The following is a 17,144-nucleotide window of genomic DNA, read 5'->3' as shown; positions in this document are numbered from 1 at the left end:
AGATGAAGCTCCTGGCTTTGGCCTGGCCCAGCTTTGACTGTTGCAACCATCTGGGGAGTGAAACAGTGGATGGAGGACCTCTCTCTCTCTCTCTGTCTCTTCTCTTTCTGTGTAGCTCTGACTTACAAATAAATAAATAAAAATCTTAAAAAAAAAAAAAAAAAAAAAAAAAACTAACAACAAAACAAGCAAGATTCAGCCTCCTCACAGGAACCCCAGGGAAGGACCAATACAGACAGAGACGTGGCAGGGAGGACACTGGCTGGCCACAAGGAGGGCCTCGCCGGGTGCTTCCATCTACGAGAGCCCACAGCTCACTAAGGGGTGAGGACGTGGGCTGCTGCTTTGCCTCTTCAGAAACCCCAGAGGTCCCTGGGGCCTAATTTCAGGTTCCTGGACAGACACTCCTTCCTGACATCTACTCAGGAGAGCAGACACACGTGGGAAGGTTCCATGGTGACCAAGGTGAGTTTTCAGTGAGGGGTATGTTCCTGTATCCCCGTAAAATGTTCTGTGGTACCAACATGTCACCAAGAGTGATGCTCACGAAGTTCTACTCACCTCTTTTAACTGTGTTATCATTCCAAGAACAATCACATCTCCGACTTTGGAGGTACTACCCAATAAGGTTTCTATTGTTTTAAGCTAAAATAAAATAAAACAAATTCTTAGAGATTAAAAATACACTCTTTTAAGAAACTAATCCTACAAGTAACAAATTTTAACTATATGATTGGCTATTTATAGTTATAGTAAAAAAAAAATCAAACTTTAATCATGTCCTAAAGGAAGCTAAAATATCAAATGGACTTATCTATTGGGCTGGAAGAATTATGCCTGAAGACCCATTGTATTATTCAGGTCCTTAACAATGACTGAAGTTTCACACAACATCATTCTGAATAATGATAATTACATTTATCTTTTAGGAGAGAGAAAAGTATCAGTTTTTTAATTTTATTTGTTCAGCACCTCTCCAAAACCGGTGGGCTATTTTAAGTTATACTCTACTTTCATTGGTGTTTTTGAAATCTTGCCATGATTATTAACATTCTTAACAGAAAGTTAAAAGTACCAACAACTGAGCCACCATTTAAAAAATTCTTTCCAATTTTTCCTTTACATAATCCTAATTATTTGTAAACATACACATATATAATTTATTAGCACACACCAACAGTTTGTATTTGCAAAGATGACATCACAGAATTTGTATTACTCTGCAACCTTTTTACTTTCCATTTTAAAAAAAAATCATTTAATCATTTATTTGAGAGAGACAGACATGTATACGAAGTCTTCAAAGAGTTCAGAGAAACTGTGTATTACTATAAAATAAAAAGACAAAAACCATTTATGGATTTCAAAACTTTCTTGCACCAAAATAAACTTTCAATCTCATTTTCCCACACTTTTTGAATTATCTTCATATATAAACTCTAAGGATGGTCTTTGGTATGGAAATAAAATACTGCAATACGATTTATACTCTAATAAAAGTTAAAAGCAGAAACTGTCAAACACTGCAAACGTTTTCTCCTTATGGTACAGTCACTGAACACGATGCTAACCATTATTTAGTACTACTGTTGCAGTTTCTATCAGACTGTTCATCATAGTGAAGAGTCGGCTCATATGGTAGAGAATAAAAGCAACATTAGAAGAGGCTGGGCCTCTTCAAAATCTATATAGAGGGGCAGGCGTTTGGCCTAGTGGCTAAGATGCTGCTTAGGATGCCCACCCCGCCTTCCCTATCAGAGTACTTAGGTTTGAGTTCCAGCTCTGGCTCCTGATTCCAGCTTCCTGCTAATACGAACCCTGGGAGGCAGCTGGTATGGGTTTAAGTACTTGAGTTCCTGCCACCCACATGCGAGACCCGACTGAGTTCCAGGTTGTTGCGGACAACTGGGGAGTAGTCCAGCAGATGGCAGACTGATACCTCCCTCTCTCCCCCACTCCCCAGTAGAAGATCTCTCTCTCTCTCTCTCTCTCTCTCTCTCTCTCTCTGCTCTCAAATAAGTAAATAAGTCATATGGAAATGGTAAAGCCTCAACAGAAGTAGCTAAGGACTATGTCCCAGCAGCGTTCTTCATGCTGCAGAAACAGAGCCACAGACGGACTGACAGCGGCCAAGCATCTTGCTGGCACAAGAGTGACAGTGCTATCTCTCTGCTTTCCAAAGCCTACAAGTGGCCAGAACACGCACTTTTACTTTAATCAACAAAAACATCTTCGCTCTCCTCTCCATTCCGCAGATCTCATCCACCTTGCCCAGTCGGTGTTTTCTCATTCATTCGTGAACGGTATTTCCTTAGCACCCTAAGTTTTCATTCCAACTCATACAGCCTGTTTGAGCTGGACGAGTGCGTGATGGCCAGGAGAGGGATAGACCAGGATTTGGAGATGAGTGGGGGCAAGAAGGTTATGTTGCAAGTTGCTCAGAAAGCCAGCAGAGTACCCAGCAGATGCACTTCGAGGTCTCAAAGTCTATCCCGGAGGCTGGGGAGTAGCTGGGGGCTCCCATGCTACCAGGGCCTGCCTCCGAGAAAGAAGCCGTAGCTCCTGTTAGACTGTAGGACTCAGGGCACTGGGCACGGACGTTAACAAGTTAGCTAGTCAAACAGTACCAGCAGTTTGTGTCCATTTAAAATCCAACCAATTAAACGTGAGCAATAAATATTAAACTTATTACTTACACCCCCCAAATAACCAGGATAACATTCCAACCTGGAATTTGCTGCCGCTTTCATCAGGCTGAGAACCTATCACTGGAGGAGTAAATAATTCATGCCTGTGGGTCCGCTAGAAAAAAGGAAGATTCACATGAATTACTGAAACAGACATTTAAAACTAAAGTGCATTGAAAGACTACACCGATGAAACACTGTCCTTAAAATTAATGGTATGATTACCTCTTTCCAACCAATTTGGAAATCCATATATGCTTTAATAATGAACAAACATCTAGAAATGTAACTTTGAAAATTTACTTATTTATTTGAGAGTTGGAGACAGAGAGAGAGAGAACTGCTGGTTCACTCCCCAAATGCCCAGGACCATGGAGCTAGGCCAAGCCAAAGCTAAGAGCTGAGAGCTGGGAACATAATCCAGGTCTCCCACGCAGGCGGCAAGAACCCAAGCAGTCATGCCATCACCACTGCCTCCCAGGATCTGCATTAACAGGAAGCTGGAGTCAGAAAACAGAGCCAGGAACTGAATCCAGGCTCTCTGATGTGGGATGTGGGCACCCGAACCTTAATTGCTAGGCCAAGTGGTTGCCCCAAACATATAATTTTAAAGATAAAATATACATATATTTTTTTAAAAAGCTATCTCAAAAGGTCTGCCGTGGGGCAGGTATTACAGTGTGGCTGGGTAAGCCACAGCTTGGGATGCCCACATTCCACATCACCGTGCCAGTTCAAGTCCCAGCACCTCTGTTTCCTATCCAGGTTCTTGCTAAGGCAGCAGACGATGGTTCACGAGCTTGGGCTCCTGCCACCCACAGGGAAAATCTAGATGGAGTTCCAGGCTCCTGGCTTCAATCTGACCCTGTTCTGGCTGTTTCAAGCACTTGGGGAGTGAACCAGCACATGGAAGATATCTCTCTATTTTTCCCTCTCTCTCTTTTTCCCTCTCTCTCTCTGTCACTCTCTTTCGAATAGATGAAAATAAATAAATGAACATTTAAAAAAAAAAGTTGGGGCCAGTGCTGTGGCATAGTGGGCTAAGCCTCTGCCTGCAGCACCAGCATCCCATATTTGAGCCAGTTTGTGTCCTGGCTGCTCCTTTTCTGATCCAGCTCTCTGCTATGGCCTGGGAAAGCAGTAGAAGATGGCCCAAGTCCTTGGGCCCCTGTACCAGCATGGGAGACCCAGAAGAAGCTCCTGGCTCCTGGCTTCAGTCTGGCCCAGCTCAAGCCATTGGGGCCATTTGGGGAGTGAACTAGAGGATGGAAGTGCTTTCTCTCTGTCTCCCTCTCTCTCTGTAACTGTCTTTCAAATAAATAAAATCTTAAAAAAAAAAAAAAATAGGTCTGTGTGCTTGGCAGCAGTGTACTCTGGGCTGAGGATATGAGATTTGAAAACCACACACCAAACGTCACCCTCAGAGCACCGAGGCTAGGGGAAGGACCAAAGGACCATGGGGGCTGACTGCTACCCCTTCCTCCCCCCGCCCCTGCCCCACACAAGGGGTCATTTAGCAAGATCCTAAATGGTAAACAAGACCTAGCTAGTAAGAAATAAGAGGAGGCTGAGACAAGACATTTTGGAGAGAAAAAGGATGGTGTCTCTTTCTTTCTCTTTGTCTGTCTGCCTTCAAATATTAGAATAGAGACTGCATCTAACTGGAAATCAAGAAGGGCTTAAGAAGGGGCCAGTGCTGTGGCACAGTGGGTTAATCCTCTGCCTGCAGCCCTGGCATCCTATATTGGCACCGGTTCTAGTCCCAGCTGCTCCACTTCCAATCCAACTCTCTGCTATGGCCTGGGAAAGCAGTAGAAGATGGCCCAGGCACTTGGGCCCCTGTACCCATGAGGGAGACCCAGAGGAAGCTCTTGGCCCCCAGCTTCGGACTGGTCTGGCTCTGGCTGTTGTGGCCATTTGAGGAGTGAACCAGCGGAAGGAAGACCTTTCTCTCTGTCTCTCCCTCTCACTGTCTGTAACTCTACCTCTCAAATGAATAAATAAAATATTTTGAAAAAAAAAAAAAAAGAGAGAGAGAGAGAGAAGGGCTTCAGAAAGGAAGAGGAATCTGAGGAGGGCCTTCTAAAACCAAGATGGATTCAACAGCAGAGACAAGAGGAAGAGGAAGCAACAGAATAAAGTCACAGAAGTGCACAAAAAAAGAAACAGTAATTTGTATTTCAGTTTTCACTTCCACAAAGTGTGACTGGAAGAAAAGGAGAGCTCAGGCCAGCCACGTGTGAGAGTAGACCTTGAGCAGCAAAGATCATTTGTATTTCACTCAGTAGCAGCAAATGCCCTTGAAAAACTCACGTGTGAAATAGTGACACGGTCAGAGCTGCTCTTCAGGATTACTCTGGCCCCGTCCCAGAGGCAGCGGGGCTGGGAGAGGACAGCCAGCCCCCGGGTCCCTTCTCATCAAACCCTATTCAGTGCTGACTCCTGCGGGCCACCATCCTCTCCCTGAGCACCTCTTGTGCTTCTGTCACGTCCACCAGCCCAGCCTGGCTACCAAATCCTATCCCCATGGCCTTTCTTTCTCGGGGGTCTCACCCTTGCACTGTCACTCTATGCAGATGCCCACCCCTGCGCCCACCCCCCCAGCCAGGTGTTTCTGCAGACGTATGTTTCACCTGACACCCTCCTGGCAATCCTAACTGCAATGCTCTAGAGAGAACCTGCCAGCATCTTCCGTAAGATTCCCTTACACCTAACACGTTAGCATTATCCCACCGTCTACCCTCAGACGCAAAGCCTCAGTGGTCTTCGATTCCTTGCCTCTCCGTTCTCCTTCTCTGCCAGTCAGTCACCGTGAACTATGATGTCCCCTGTTCCAGTGCTGTTCCCTCGTTTCATCCCACTGCCACCTCCTTCAACAAAGCTACCATTTATGCCAAGGCTGTCTGTCTGCTCTCACACCCTGATCCATCTCAACATCGGCTGGCATGGGAAACACACAAATCCCAGCTCTGATGACGTCTCTGACAGCCGGGGCTGCTGGTGTCTGGAGAACAAGTCCCAGCTCCCAGGACTGGTATCCAAAGCACGCCCATGATCGAGCTCCTGCTTGTCTTTCCAAACGTATCCCACGTGACTCCTGCCTGCTCACTGCTTCCTGCTCAGAGGCCATTTTTTCCCCCTTTTGTTGAGATTTCTGCACACTGTTACCATCATTTTTCCCCATTTGCACAAAGTTGATGCAACAAAGTCCCTGTCAAATGTCTTCATTTCCTTGAAGCCGTTCCTGGTTTTTATCAGATACATTCTACTCTATCTATTTTACAGCATGAATGAAATTCTACCTTATATTTCATTTGAGCAAATGTCTTCCACTTTACAGACTGTCAGTACTTGAGGGTAGAACGGGCACAAGTTGAGCCCCAGAGCCAGACAGACTGAATTCCAGCCCTGTCTGTATGTCCTAACTGTGATCTCTGAGCAAGTTACTAACCTTCTTGGGGCCACGGTTTCTTCATCTGTGATATGGGGATAACCACAGAACTTATACAGGGTTAAATGAGGCAAATAATATATAAAATGCACAAAGAGCATGGCTTATTGATATCATGTAGTAAATGTTAGTGATTATTTTTTATTGCCATCATTATTATTAAGGAGAAGCTATCTTTTCATCTCTGCATCCCCCAGACCATCTCAAGTACAGAGACTCCAGTAACAGTCAATATTGAGTAACTAATTACAAAGTTCCATCCTTTAAATATCCTTGAGAGTTCCCTAAGCTAAAATAGTCTCTCTCTTAAAAAAAAAAAAAAAAACATTTAGGGGCTGCCTCCCACAATGCTGGCATCCCATATGGGTGCTGGTTCAAGTCCTGGCTGCTCTACTTCTGATCTAGATTCCTGCTAATGCACCTGGGAAAGCAGTGGAGGACGGCCCAAGTGCTTGGGCCCCTGCACCCACATGGGAGACCCAGAAGAAGCTCCTAGCTCCTGGCTTCAGTCTGGCCCAACCCTGGTCATTGGGGCCATTTGGGGAGTGAACCAGCGGATGGAAGATCTCTCTCTGTGTCTCTCCCTCTCTCTGTAACTCTGTCTTTCAAATAAATAAATAAATAAACCTTAAAATCAATAAGTAAATAATTTATTTGAAAGGCAGAGCAACAGAGAAAGAGGGAAAATGGGAACAGGGTGAGGAGGAAAGAGGGAAAATGGGGGGGAGGAGGGGAGTGATTGTCCATCTGCTCATTCAATCCCCACATGGCCACAACAGACAGGACTAGAAGAGGCCAAAGCCAGGAGCCAGGAACTCCATCTGGATCTCCCACATGGGTGCCAGGGGCCCAAGTGCTTGGACCATCTTCTGCTGCCTGTCTAGGCCCATTGGCAGGGAGCTGGTTTAGAAGTGGAGCAGCCAGAACATGAACTGGGATGCCAGCATGGCTTAACCTGCTGTGCCAAGATGCTGCCCGCTAATCTCTGTTCTCCCCCTAATTTACCTAGCATTCCCACCCAACTTACCTGGTGCAAAATGATGTATCGTTCACGAAACAGCTCTGCTTTATCTCTGGCTGTTCCAAACAAATTTGGTGCAGGGTGGTTGGTCATTAACAGACTGGAAGAAAGGAATACCTGTGTTTCACTCTCATAACATAAAAATGAGACAAAAGTCAAACATGAAAATATACATGAAAAATATATATCTGAAACTAGCTTGAAATCAAATAATACACTTACAGAAGAAAATATACACCCTTCTGTATGCATCCAAAATAACTTAAAATCAATAGGTAGTACACTTACGGGAGAAACTTTTTTCTTTCTGTATTGTACACAAAGCGTGGAATATCAAATGCTCCTATGATATTGAAAATATGTTCTCTGAAAAACATGCCACACAGAGACTTGAATTACTAACACATAAGTACTGCTGGTGAACACATAACTGGATTATAATTCTATCTTTCTTCATGTAATTTTCACATTTTTCTGATAATGTCAAAAATAATACAGGATAAAATTTTTAGCTTGGGCATTTTCCTTTAAATAAACAATAAAGCATTGTCAATATTCTCCAGAAAAACAATATTCTCCAGTTAACTTCAAATTAAGAACACCACTTGCCAAAGAAGGACATTTATATATAAAACAGCTACATCTTAAATAAATTGTTCCCATTTGTGCTACTTTTATGAATTATGAGATAATTAAAAGTATGATTCTCTGTCTCTCTCTCTCACTGTCCACTCTGCCTGTCAAAAAAAAAAAAAGTATGATTCACATTCAACAATGTTTTAAATTCAAAATATTCAAAAATGTCCCAGAAAAAGCTGTGGAATAGAAAAAGAGTCCTCCAGGCCAAAGCTGTGGCATAGCAGGTAAAGCCACCTCCTGTGACCCACTATCCCAAGGAAGGGCCGGTTCAAGTCCCAGCTGCTCCACTTCTGATCCAGCATTCCTGCTAATGTGCTGGGAAATCAGCAGAGGATGATCCAAGTATTTATGGCTCTGCCACCCACATGGGAGACCCGGCCATTACACCCATCTGGGGAGAAAAACAGCAAATGGAAGAGCTCTCTGCCTCTCTCTCTGTATTTCTGCAGAGAGATCTTCCACTCAATGGTTCACTCCTCAAATGGCTGTGACTACCCGGGCTGGCCAGGCCAAAGCCAGGAGCCAGGAGCTTCTTCTGGGTCTCCACATGGGTACAGAGGCCCAAAGACTTGGGCCAGCCTCCCCTGCTTTCCCAGGTGCATGAGTAGGGAGTTGAATTGAGAGTGGAACAGCCAGGACTCACACAGGTGCCCATATGGGATGCCAGCACTGTATGGCTTTAAACCATTTCACCACAACGCCAGCCCTAATAAATAAATTAATCTCTCTTTAAAATAAAGAAGAACCCCCCAAAGTTTTGGCCATATCCCTGACATTCATATATACAAGGATACTTCAAAAATTCATAGGAAAATGGAATTGAAAGCTAATTTTGATGCATAAACCTTTTGAAATGTACAGTTTTTTGATGATACACATTTTCCATGAACTTAGTAGAGACTTCTCATATAGTGTTAGAGATGGAAAACCAACAAAATTTAATTTCAGACACACAGACCATGTAAAGAGATTAATAAACATTCATGACACTATTGCAAAAAGAGCCCACCTTAAAAAGTGTCCTCTAAAATTCTGTTTTTCTCCCAAATTGAAAATAGTCTAAAAGGTTCATGCCACCCTGGTGGTCATAAGTGTGCAGTAGCTCACAATCAGTGGATTTGAAGAAAACCTCATTTCCAGGCACAGATCCACTTGGCAAGTCACTTAACTTGTTATGTCATTTCTTCATCTACAAAAAACCAAGGCTCCTTCTTGCACCAAAACATAATGACTTTCTGAGAACTGAGGACTCAAACATCTTTCATCATTCAGTCCCTACTGGACCTCTATGTTGGTGGCTATGATATATAAATAGCCTGTCAGGAGCTGGTGTTGTGGCATAACAGGTTAAACTGCTGCCTGTGACAACAGCATCCCATATGGGCACTGGTTCGAGACCTAGCTTCTCCATTTCTGATCCAGCTCTCTAATGTACCTGGGAAAGCAGTAGAGGATGGCCCAAGTCCTTGGGTCCCTGCACCCACACTGGGGACCCACATGAAGCTCCTGGCTCTGGCCTGGCCCAGCCACAGCCACTGTATCCATTAGGGCAGTAACCTAGCATAGAGAAGATCTCACTCACTTTCCTTCTCTCTCTAGGTAACTCTGCCTTTCAAATAAACAAAATAAATCTTTAAAAAAAAAAAAAAAAAGCAAAAAGATAAGCAAAGTCTTTGCTTTTTTAAAAAAAAGAGCCTGACAGAAACAACAGGTAATTTAGGATACACAGAAGTAATGCCTATTTTAGGATTATAATTCCTAAATTATAGTACAATCATTTTGAACTTCCTATGATGGTTTTAAGAGCATTTCACTGCATTCTAGTTTTTTAAATAATGAGCGTGCAAGGGTAAAATTAAGGATCCACAATTTCTCTCTCTCTCTCTCTCTTTTTTTTTTTTTTTTGCTTCTCTTTATTTATTTGAGAGGCAGAAGGAGAATGCTTCCATCTAGTGGTTCACACCCCAAATGACTGCAATAGAACAACGGCAGACCAGGTTGGGACAATGCCAGGAATACAATCCCAGTCTCCACGTGGGTGAGCACAGCTTCTCAGGGACTGCATTAGCAGGAAGCTGGGGTGAGGATCCAGTGCTGGGTATGGAACCCAGGATCCGAAGTGCGACATGAGTGTCTCTACTGCTAGGCCCTGCCTGTTACGGTGTTGCAGGCATTTGGGAAATTTACCAGGCATCTCTCTGTCTCTGTCTCTGTGTTTCTCCATCTTTCAAATAAATAAAAAGAACTTTCAAACCTAAAACTCTCTCTCTGCCCATTTTCCCATATGGTTTCCTCTCAATTAAATCCCATGAATTTGGAAGTAACACACCCATAGAAGGAAAGGAAAAAATAAAAACCAGAAAATGTACTGCCATATAAATTCTTAAATGTAAAAACATTCAATAGTAGAGTCATAAAATGAAGGTTCTACCCTCATTTGCCATTCATTGTGTACCCATGCTACGGTGCTAAACTTCTCTGGGCTCAGTTCTTTCCTAAGGGCAAAAGTAAATCATATTCCTGAATAGTGAATTCAATCCATCCATAGCATACAGAATAAAAAAATCAGATTGCTTATGTAAGCAGCAAACGTATAAACACTATAATCTCAAATGCAAGGAAAAAAACAGAATAATTTAATAATAAAGTTTCTAATTCAGGCTAAAAGAAACACTGAAATAACAACATCCACCATTGTAAAAATGCAAATGCTGATCACTAATTATTTCCCTAAGAAAACAATTACAAGTAACACCTCCAACCAGGAAAGAAGTAAATTTCATCCACATACATAGTTTCATCTACTGATTTACTGCATTCCTGGACCGCTGTTTCCACTACAGATCGCTCGATCATGCTTGATGATACTGAAAAGAGAAACCCAAGTCAAATTTATAAACATGCTTAAAAATTATTTCTTTCCATAGATCTTTTGTCAGGACCAGCACTGAGGTGACCTGCTTGCGACAAGACATCCCATACTGAAGGGCTGTTCCTGTCCTGGCTTCTCTGCTTCCAATCCAGCTCCCTGCTAATGCGCCTGGGAAAGCAGTGGAAGATGGCTCAAGTACTTGGGCCTCCACCACCCATGTGGGAGATCAGGAGGAAGTTCCTGGCTCCTGGCTTTAGCTGGGCCCAGCACTGGCTGTTGCGGCCATTTGTGAAGTGAATGAATGGATGAAAGATCTGTTTCTCCTTCTCTCTGTCACTCTGCCTTTCAAGTAAATCTATAAATCTTTTTAAAAAAAAAAACATATGGTCACATGCCTTTATTTTCTAGATTGTTTAGTAATACACAGGTAATTCAAGAAATGATAGAAAATGGAATTTAAAAATGGTTCCTGGCTGGCATGGTGGCGCAGCAGCTTAAACTGTGGCCTGAAGTGCCAGCATCTCATATGGGCGCCAGTTCAAGTCCCAGCTGCTCCACTTTCCATCCAGCTCCCTGCTAATTCACCTGGGAAAGCAGTGGAGGACAGCTCAAGTCCTAGGGCCCTTGCACCCATGTGGACGAAGCTCCTGGCTCCTGGCTTCAGCCTGGCCCAACCTGGTCAGTGCTGCCATTTGGGGAGTGAACCAGAGGATAGAAGATTTCTTTCTCTCTTTCTCACCTTCTCTTGCTCTCTGAAACTCTGCCTTTCAAATAAATATATCTTTAAAAAATAAAATTATTTGGGTGAAAGTTTTTTTCATAGTATGTATTTTTTTTTATTTTTATTTTATTATTATTTTTTTGACAGGCAGAGTGGACAGTGTGAGAGAGAGACAGAGAAAAAGGTCTTCCTTTGCCGTTGGTTCACCCTCCAATGGCTGCCGCGGCTGGCGCGCTGCGGCCGGCACACCGCGCTGATCCGATGGCAGAAGCCAGGTACTTCTCCTGGTCTCCCATGGGGTGCAGGGCCCAAGCACTTGGGCCATCCTCCACTGCACTCCCTGGCCACAGCAGAGAGCTGGCCTGGAAGAGGGGCAACCGGGACAGAATCCGGTGCCCTGACCGGGACTAGAACCCGGTGTGCCGGCACTGCAAGGCGGAGGATTAGCCTAGTGAGCCGTGGTGCCGGCCAGTATGTATTTTCCATAACTTTTCACAGATCCCTTATACAAATATTTTGCAAGGCCAAGGCTAACATCCAGGAACTCCATCTGGGTATCCGCTGTGGGTGGCAGTGACTCAAGTATTTGAGCTATCATCGGCTGCTTCCCAGGCAACCTAACAGGAAGATAGGTTGGAAGTAGAGTAGCCGCGACTCAAATTTCCTGTCCAGCATGGGATGTGGCATCCCAAGCATTGGTTTAACTGGCTAGGTCACAACCAACACCCTTCCCACTTCCAGTTTTAAAAAGGTTACGTTAGTAGTTCTTAATCACACTGCTACATTTTAGCAGCCATGTGAGTAACAATAACAACAATAATAGCTAGCATTTATTAAGCATTTTGTTAACATGCAGCACTATACTTAGTACTTTACAAGCATTATTTCCTTACACAGATGGCCTATACAACTGATTGTTAATATGCGCATCTCCTGTGGATGGTGAAAACGCAACTTCAAGAAGCTAAACAACGTGCCCAGGAACACAGCTTGGAAGGTGCGGATAGCAACACAAACCCAGGCTTGATTCCAGAGTGGACCCCCGTAAGCACTATGGTATATGTTCTCGCGTAAAACACCAGCTACCACCTTGACTAGTGTATAACAAGGACAAGCATCACTTTATGAATTTTCAACTCTAAAGGACCCTTTAAACAAAAGGTGTAATTAAAATCCTACCTTTAGAAATAAAACCAAGAAATAACAACTGCTTCCGTAGGACGGACCATGTCAGCGCCCATGTAATTGTAATTAAAGAGACTGGCACCTACACAACATAGGCGCCGCATCCACTTCTATCCCTCAGGGCACTGGAAGCACTGGGCTTTTTTGTGTGTAGGCCCATGCTTTGGGAACTAGATGAAGTATCAGCCCTGCTCACTTTCATCTCTTTTTCTCCCAAACTTTTAAGAGTCCCTAACTTAAGACACAGTAGCAGGCACCTCCACCAGGTTGGGGGGGGTGGGGCAGCGGGAGAGTAAAAGGGTCTCTGGGGAATAGCCTGAGGCTCCAACTAAGATTCTCCCCCCTGGGGAAGAAAAGCTCCCACACTCAGCTCCTCCGTCAGGGACTGACGAGTGGATACTGAATGCTCCCCTTCCCTCTGGCTCATCTAGAAACCCAAGGAAGCGCGCGAACCGCAGTAACAATGAGGCGCTCTCACTTACAGGGCTGCTTTTCAACCGCATCGATGATCCTGTCCAACGCATCTTCAAGCTCTACCTCATTGACAGACTGAAGCGCTTCTGTGAGGTATTTAATAGCTTCACTGATAACGGAAGAAAAGATGAAGCCATTCAGTGGAAGTGAAAATTTTTGTGCCCCCCAAAATGGCAAACACTCATCAGTCCAGCTTTTATCTTCAATGCACCTCTGTGAAAAGACCCTAAGCTAAGGACTCAACTAAGCCACACATACACTCCTGGCAGACAGAAAACACAGACAGCTTTGCAGGAACTTGTTAAGAGGGAAGAGCTAATACACGGCCGGCGCCGCGGCTCACTAGGCTAATCCTCCGCCTTGCAGCGCCGGCACACCGGGTTCTAGTCCCAGTCGGGGTGCCGGATTCTGTCCCAGTTGCCCCTCTTCCAGGCCAGCTCTCTGCTGTGGCCAGGGAGTGCAGTGGAGGATGGCCCAAGTGCTTGGGCCCTGCACCCCATGGGAGACCAGGAGAAGCACCTGGCTCCTGCCATCGGATCAGCGCGGGGCACCGGCCACAGCGCACCGGCCGCGGCAGCCATTGGAGGGTGAACCAACGGCAAAGGAAGACCTTTCTCTCTGTCTCTCTCTCACTGTCCACTCTGTCTGTTCAAAAAAAAAAAAAAAAAAAAAGAGCTAATACAGAAGTTGCCACCCACAAAGCTCCAACGTGTCTTACTCTCTATTTACCCGCTACAGGGCATCGCAGCTAGCAGCTTTAAGCATATTTCTGATAGGAATAATGGACAAACAACAGTTTAGTATTAGCCAAACTCTTAAGTGAAAAGAAATGAAAGTTAACTGAGCAATTACTTCTATACTCAAAAACTCAATTAGTGGCCGGCGCCGCGGCTCACTAGGCTAATCCTCCGCCTAGCGGCGCCGGCACACCGGGTTCTAGTCCCGGTTGGGGCGCCGGATTCTGTCCCGGTTGCCCCTCTTCCAGGCCAGCTCTCTGCTGTGGCCAGGGAGTGCAGTGGAGGATGGCCCAGGTGCTTGGGCCCTGCACCCCATGGGAGACCAGGAAAAGCACCTGGCTCCTGGCTCCTGCCATCGGATCAGCGCGGTGCGCCGGCCGCAGCGCGCCGGCCGTGGCGGCCATTGGAGGGTGAACCAACCGCAAAGGAAGACCTTTCTCTCTGTCTCTCTCTCTCACTGTCCACTCTGCCTGTCAAAAAATAAAAAAAATAAAAAACTCAATTAGTAGAACGAAATCCATTATTTTTTTTCCCAGGACACATTCAGTCTTGCCCTGTTCACCATTAATCCAAAAACAAAGTTTAAAAAGTCCCACAGGGATGTTTGATGCACCCACTCCAACATGGTTAGGACTTTCACAGGCTATGCGAGAGTACCTAGATTCCAATCTCAGCTCTGCTTCTGATGCCAGCTTCCTGCTAATATGCACCCTGGGAGGCCGCAGGCCAGGTCCCTGCCACCCACGTGGAACACGCGCATGGATTTCTGGCTCCTGGCTTGGCCTGACTGAGCAATGATCTAGTGGATGGGAGCTCGCTCTCTACCTTTTCAATAAAGCACATAAAGAATTTTTAAAGGTAAAAAGTCCCATAAGACAACTAGAAACCAAGAAATTCTACATATACAGAAGTAATCAAAACCTGGTACGGAAAAGTATATCCAGTCCAGCAGGTATTTAAATGTGTATAAAATATTGTATTCTAAAAAGCAAGAAATTCTGGAGAAGTTCCTTGCATAGGTTCTACAGAAAACAAAAAAAAAAATGGATACACCCGGAAAACCTGACTTTCAAAGAAGCTATACTCAGACCACACCTAGACACCTAGAAGCACGCTTCAAAGCTATCCATCTTAACTCTCCAGGAAATAATACTTGATCCCAGACTGGGAGGGTTGGGCGCCAGGTACAGCCCCTGCCCCCAGAGGACAGCACTGACAGGCGAGTCCCATTCGTGTCAGTCCCGGAGATGCCCCGCGAACGACTCTCGCCGAGAGAGGCGGAGTCCTGGGGAGGCCCAGAGGTACCCGAGTCACAGTGCCCCGCTTCTCTGGCTCAGTGCAGCAGGTGCATTAGAGCCTCGCCCGCCTCAGCCTCATTTCGACTCCGCGCCAGCGCCGCCCGGTCCAAGTGTTCGCAGCCTCAAGCCGGCTTCTTAAGAACGTTTTAAGGGTGCCTGTCATTTAAAGCCGAGCCCCTCTCGGCGTGCAGCGAGCCGCTGCGGAGCGCCCCGCTGCGCCCCGCGCGTCAGCCGGGCCCTGGTCCTAGCCTCCCTGCAGCTCAGGCTGCCGCGGCCGACTCACCCCCGCAGCAATAAGCCGCGTAGCTTGAAGGCGGAGAGCACCCGGCTCCGCACTCTCTCCGGCGCCATGTTCGCGATTTGGCGCCACGGCTGAAGCTCCGCCCCTTCCCGGGAGGTCCCCGACTCGGCCCCGCCTCCTCACAAGAGCTCCCCACCTAGGATCCGCTCCTTCCCGGGAGGCCTCCAACTCGGCTCCGCCTCCTCGCCGGAGCTCCCCGCCCAAGCCCCGCCCTTTCCGGGGGATCCCCGACGCGGCTCCGCCTCCTCGCAGGAGCTCCCCTCCTAGGCTCCGCCCCTTCCCGGGATGTAAGCCGGCCAGTCCGCGGCGCGCTGGGCGTGATAAGAGCCGGCTGTGCGATTCCTCGCAGCTGGCGGGCGGCGACAGCGCCCTTCCTGCTTTCCTCGACCTTCTGTGACTCCGGACCCCATCCTCCTCCCCTCCGAAGAGGCCGTGAGAACTGCTGGGGTACCCAGTGGCTGCAGGGGACCCCGTGGTGTGTTCCCCACTTCACTCAGGTCCCCGAAATACGCTGTGCACATTGACTGCAAGGCGGGCGTTAGAGCGGCTTGTTGCAGTCCCGGCTGCTCCGCTTCAGATCCAACTCCGCTAATGCGCCTGGGGAAGCAGCTGAGGATGTGACAGAGCTCCCGGCTCCCGGCTCCCGGCTCCCGCCAGGTCCAGCCCACGCCTTGTGGCCCTTTGGGAAGTGAACCAGGAGGCAGAGGATCTCCTCCTCGCCGCTCTCCTAATAAATGAAAATATCATTTTGTAAAAAGTAGTAATTTATGTGATGCTCACAACGGCCCAATGAACTGTGTGCTATTTTTTTCCACAACAGCCTCCTTTCGCGGATGAGATTTTGGCTTAGCAAATACAGTCGCCTGCTCCACTTCCTATCCAGCTCCCTGATTATGTGCCTGGGAAAGCAGCGGGAGACAGCATGAGTGTTTTGTCCCCTGCACCCACATGGGAGACATGGAAGAAGCTCCTGGCTCCTGGCTTTGGAAGTGGAGCAGCAGAATATGGGAACCAGCTGCAATATCACTTTTGCAAGCAGTGGCTTAATCTGCTGCACCACAAGCTTGGCCCTGAATTTGGGAATTTTTTTTTTTAAAGATTTATTATTGGTGCTGGTGCTGTGGCTTAGCAGGTAAAGCTGCTGCCTGCAACAACAGCATCCCATGTGGGCACAGCTGCTCCACCTCAATCCAGCTCCCTACTAATGCCCTGGGAAAAGCAGCGGGGGGTGGCACAGGGTCTGGGCCTCTGCCACCCACATGGGAGACCAGAATGTAATTCCTGGCTCCTGGCTTCAGCTTGGTTCAGCTCCTGCCATTGCGGCTATTTGGGGAGTGAACCAGCAGATGGCAGATTCTCTCTCTCTCTCTCTCCCCTTCTCTCTAGTAATCTTTTTTTTTTTTTTAACAAAACAAAAAATTTATTTATTTGAAAGGCAGAGAGAGAGAGAGAAATGCCATCTGCTGGTTCACTCCCCAAATGGCAGCAACAGCAGGAGCAGGGCCCATCCAAAGCCAGGAGTTAGGAGACTCAGCCAGGTCTCTCACATAGGCACAGGGTCCCAAGAACTTGGGCCATCTTCCGCTGCTTTCCCAGGCCATTAGCTGGGAGCTGGATTAGAAGTGGAGCAGCCAGGACAGGAGCCACCACCCATATGGGATGCCAACATCACAGGTGGCAGTTTTATCCACTGTACCACAAGGTGGCCCCTGAATTTGAGAATCCTGAATATGGATTGCAGATAAATTATATTAAAGA

At 46.5% G+C, this 17,144-nt stretch overlaps 1 protein-coding gene across 1 annotated transcript in view; it reads right to left on the bottom strand.

The window, feature by feature from the left end:
* Positions 1-15,507, bottom strand: part of POLE2 (DNA polymerase epsilon 2, accessory subunit) — a 34,823-nt gene extending 19,316 nt beyond the window's left edge. The window contains exons 1-7 of the mRNA XM_070053697.1: positions 15,369-15,507; positions 13,059-13,159; positions 10,590-10,665; positions 7,448-7,525; positions 7,166-7,259; positions 2,728-2,802; positions 562-645 (exon numbers count right to left, since the gene is read on the bottom strand). Coding sequence (XP_069909798.1) covers positions 562-645; positions 2,728-2,802; positions 7,166-7,259; positions 7,448-7,525; positions 10,590-10,665; positions 13,059-13,159; positions 15,369-15,436 — 576 coding nt within the window. The 5' untranslated portion in view covers positions 15,437-15,507. The remainder of the gene's footprint in view (positions 1-561; positions 646-2,727; positions 2,803-7,165; positions 7,260-7,447; positions 7,526-10,589; positions 10,666-13,058; positions 13,160-15,368) is intronic.
* Positions 15,508-17,144: the final 1,637 nt, after the last annotated feature.

This window comes from Oryctolagus cuniculus, chromosome 12 (genome assembly GCF_964237555.1).
Source record: "Oryctolagus cuniculus chromosome 12, mOryCun1.1, whole genome shotgun sequence".
Taxonomy (NCBI): Eukaryota; Metazoa; Chordata; class Mammalia; order Lagomorpha; family Leporidae; genus Oryctolagus; species Oryctolagus cuniculus.
Note: the sequence above shows the minus strand (reverse complement) of the source record. Positions and strands in the feature narration are given on the sequence as shown.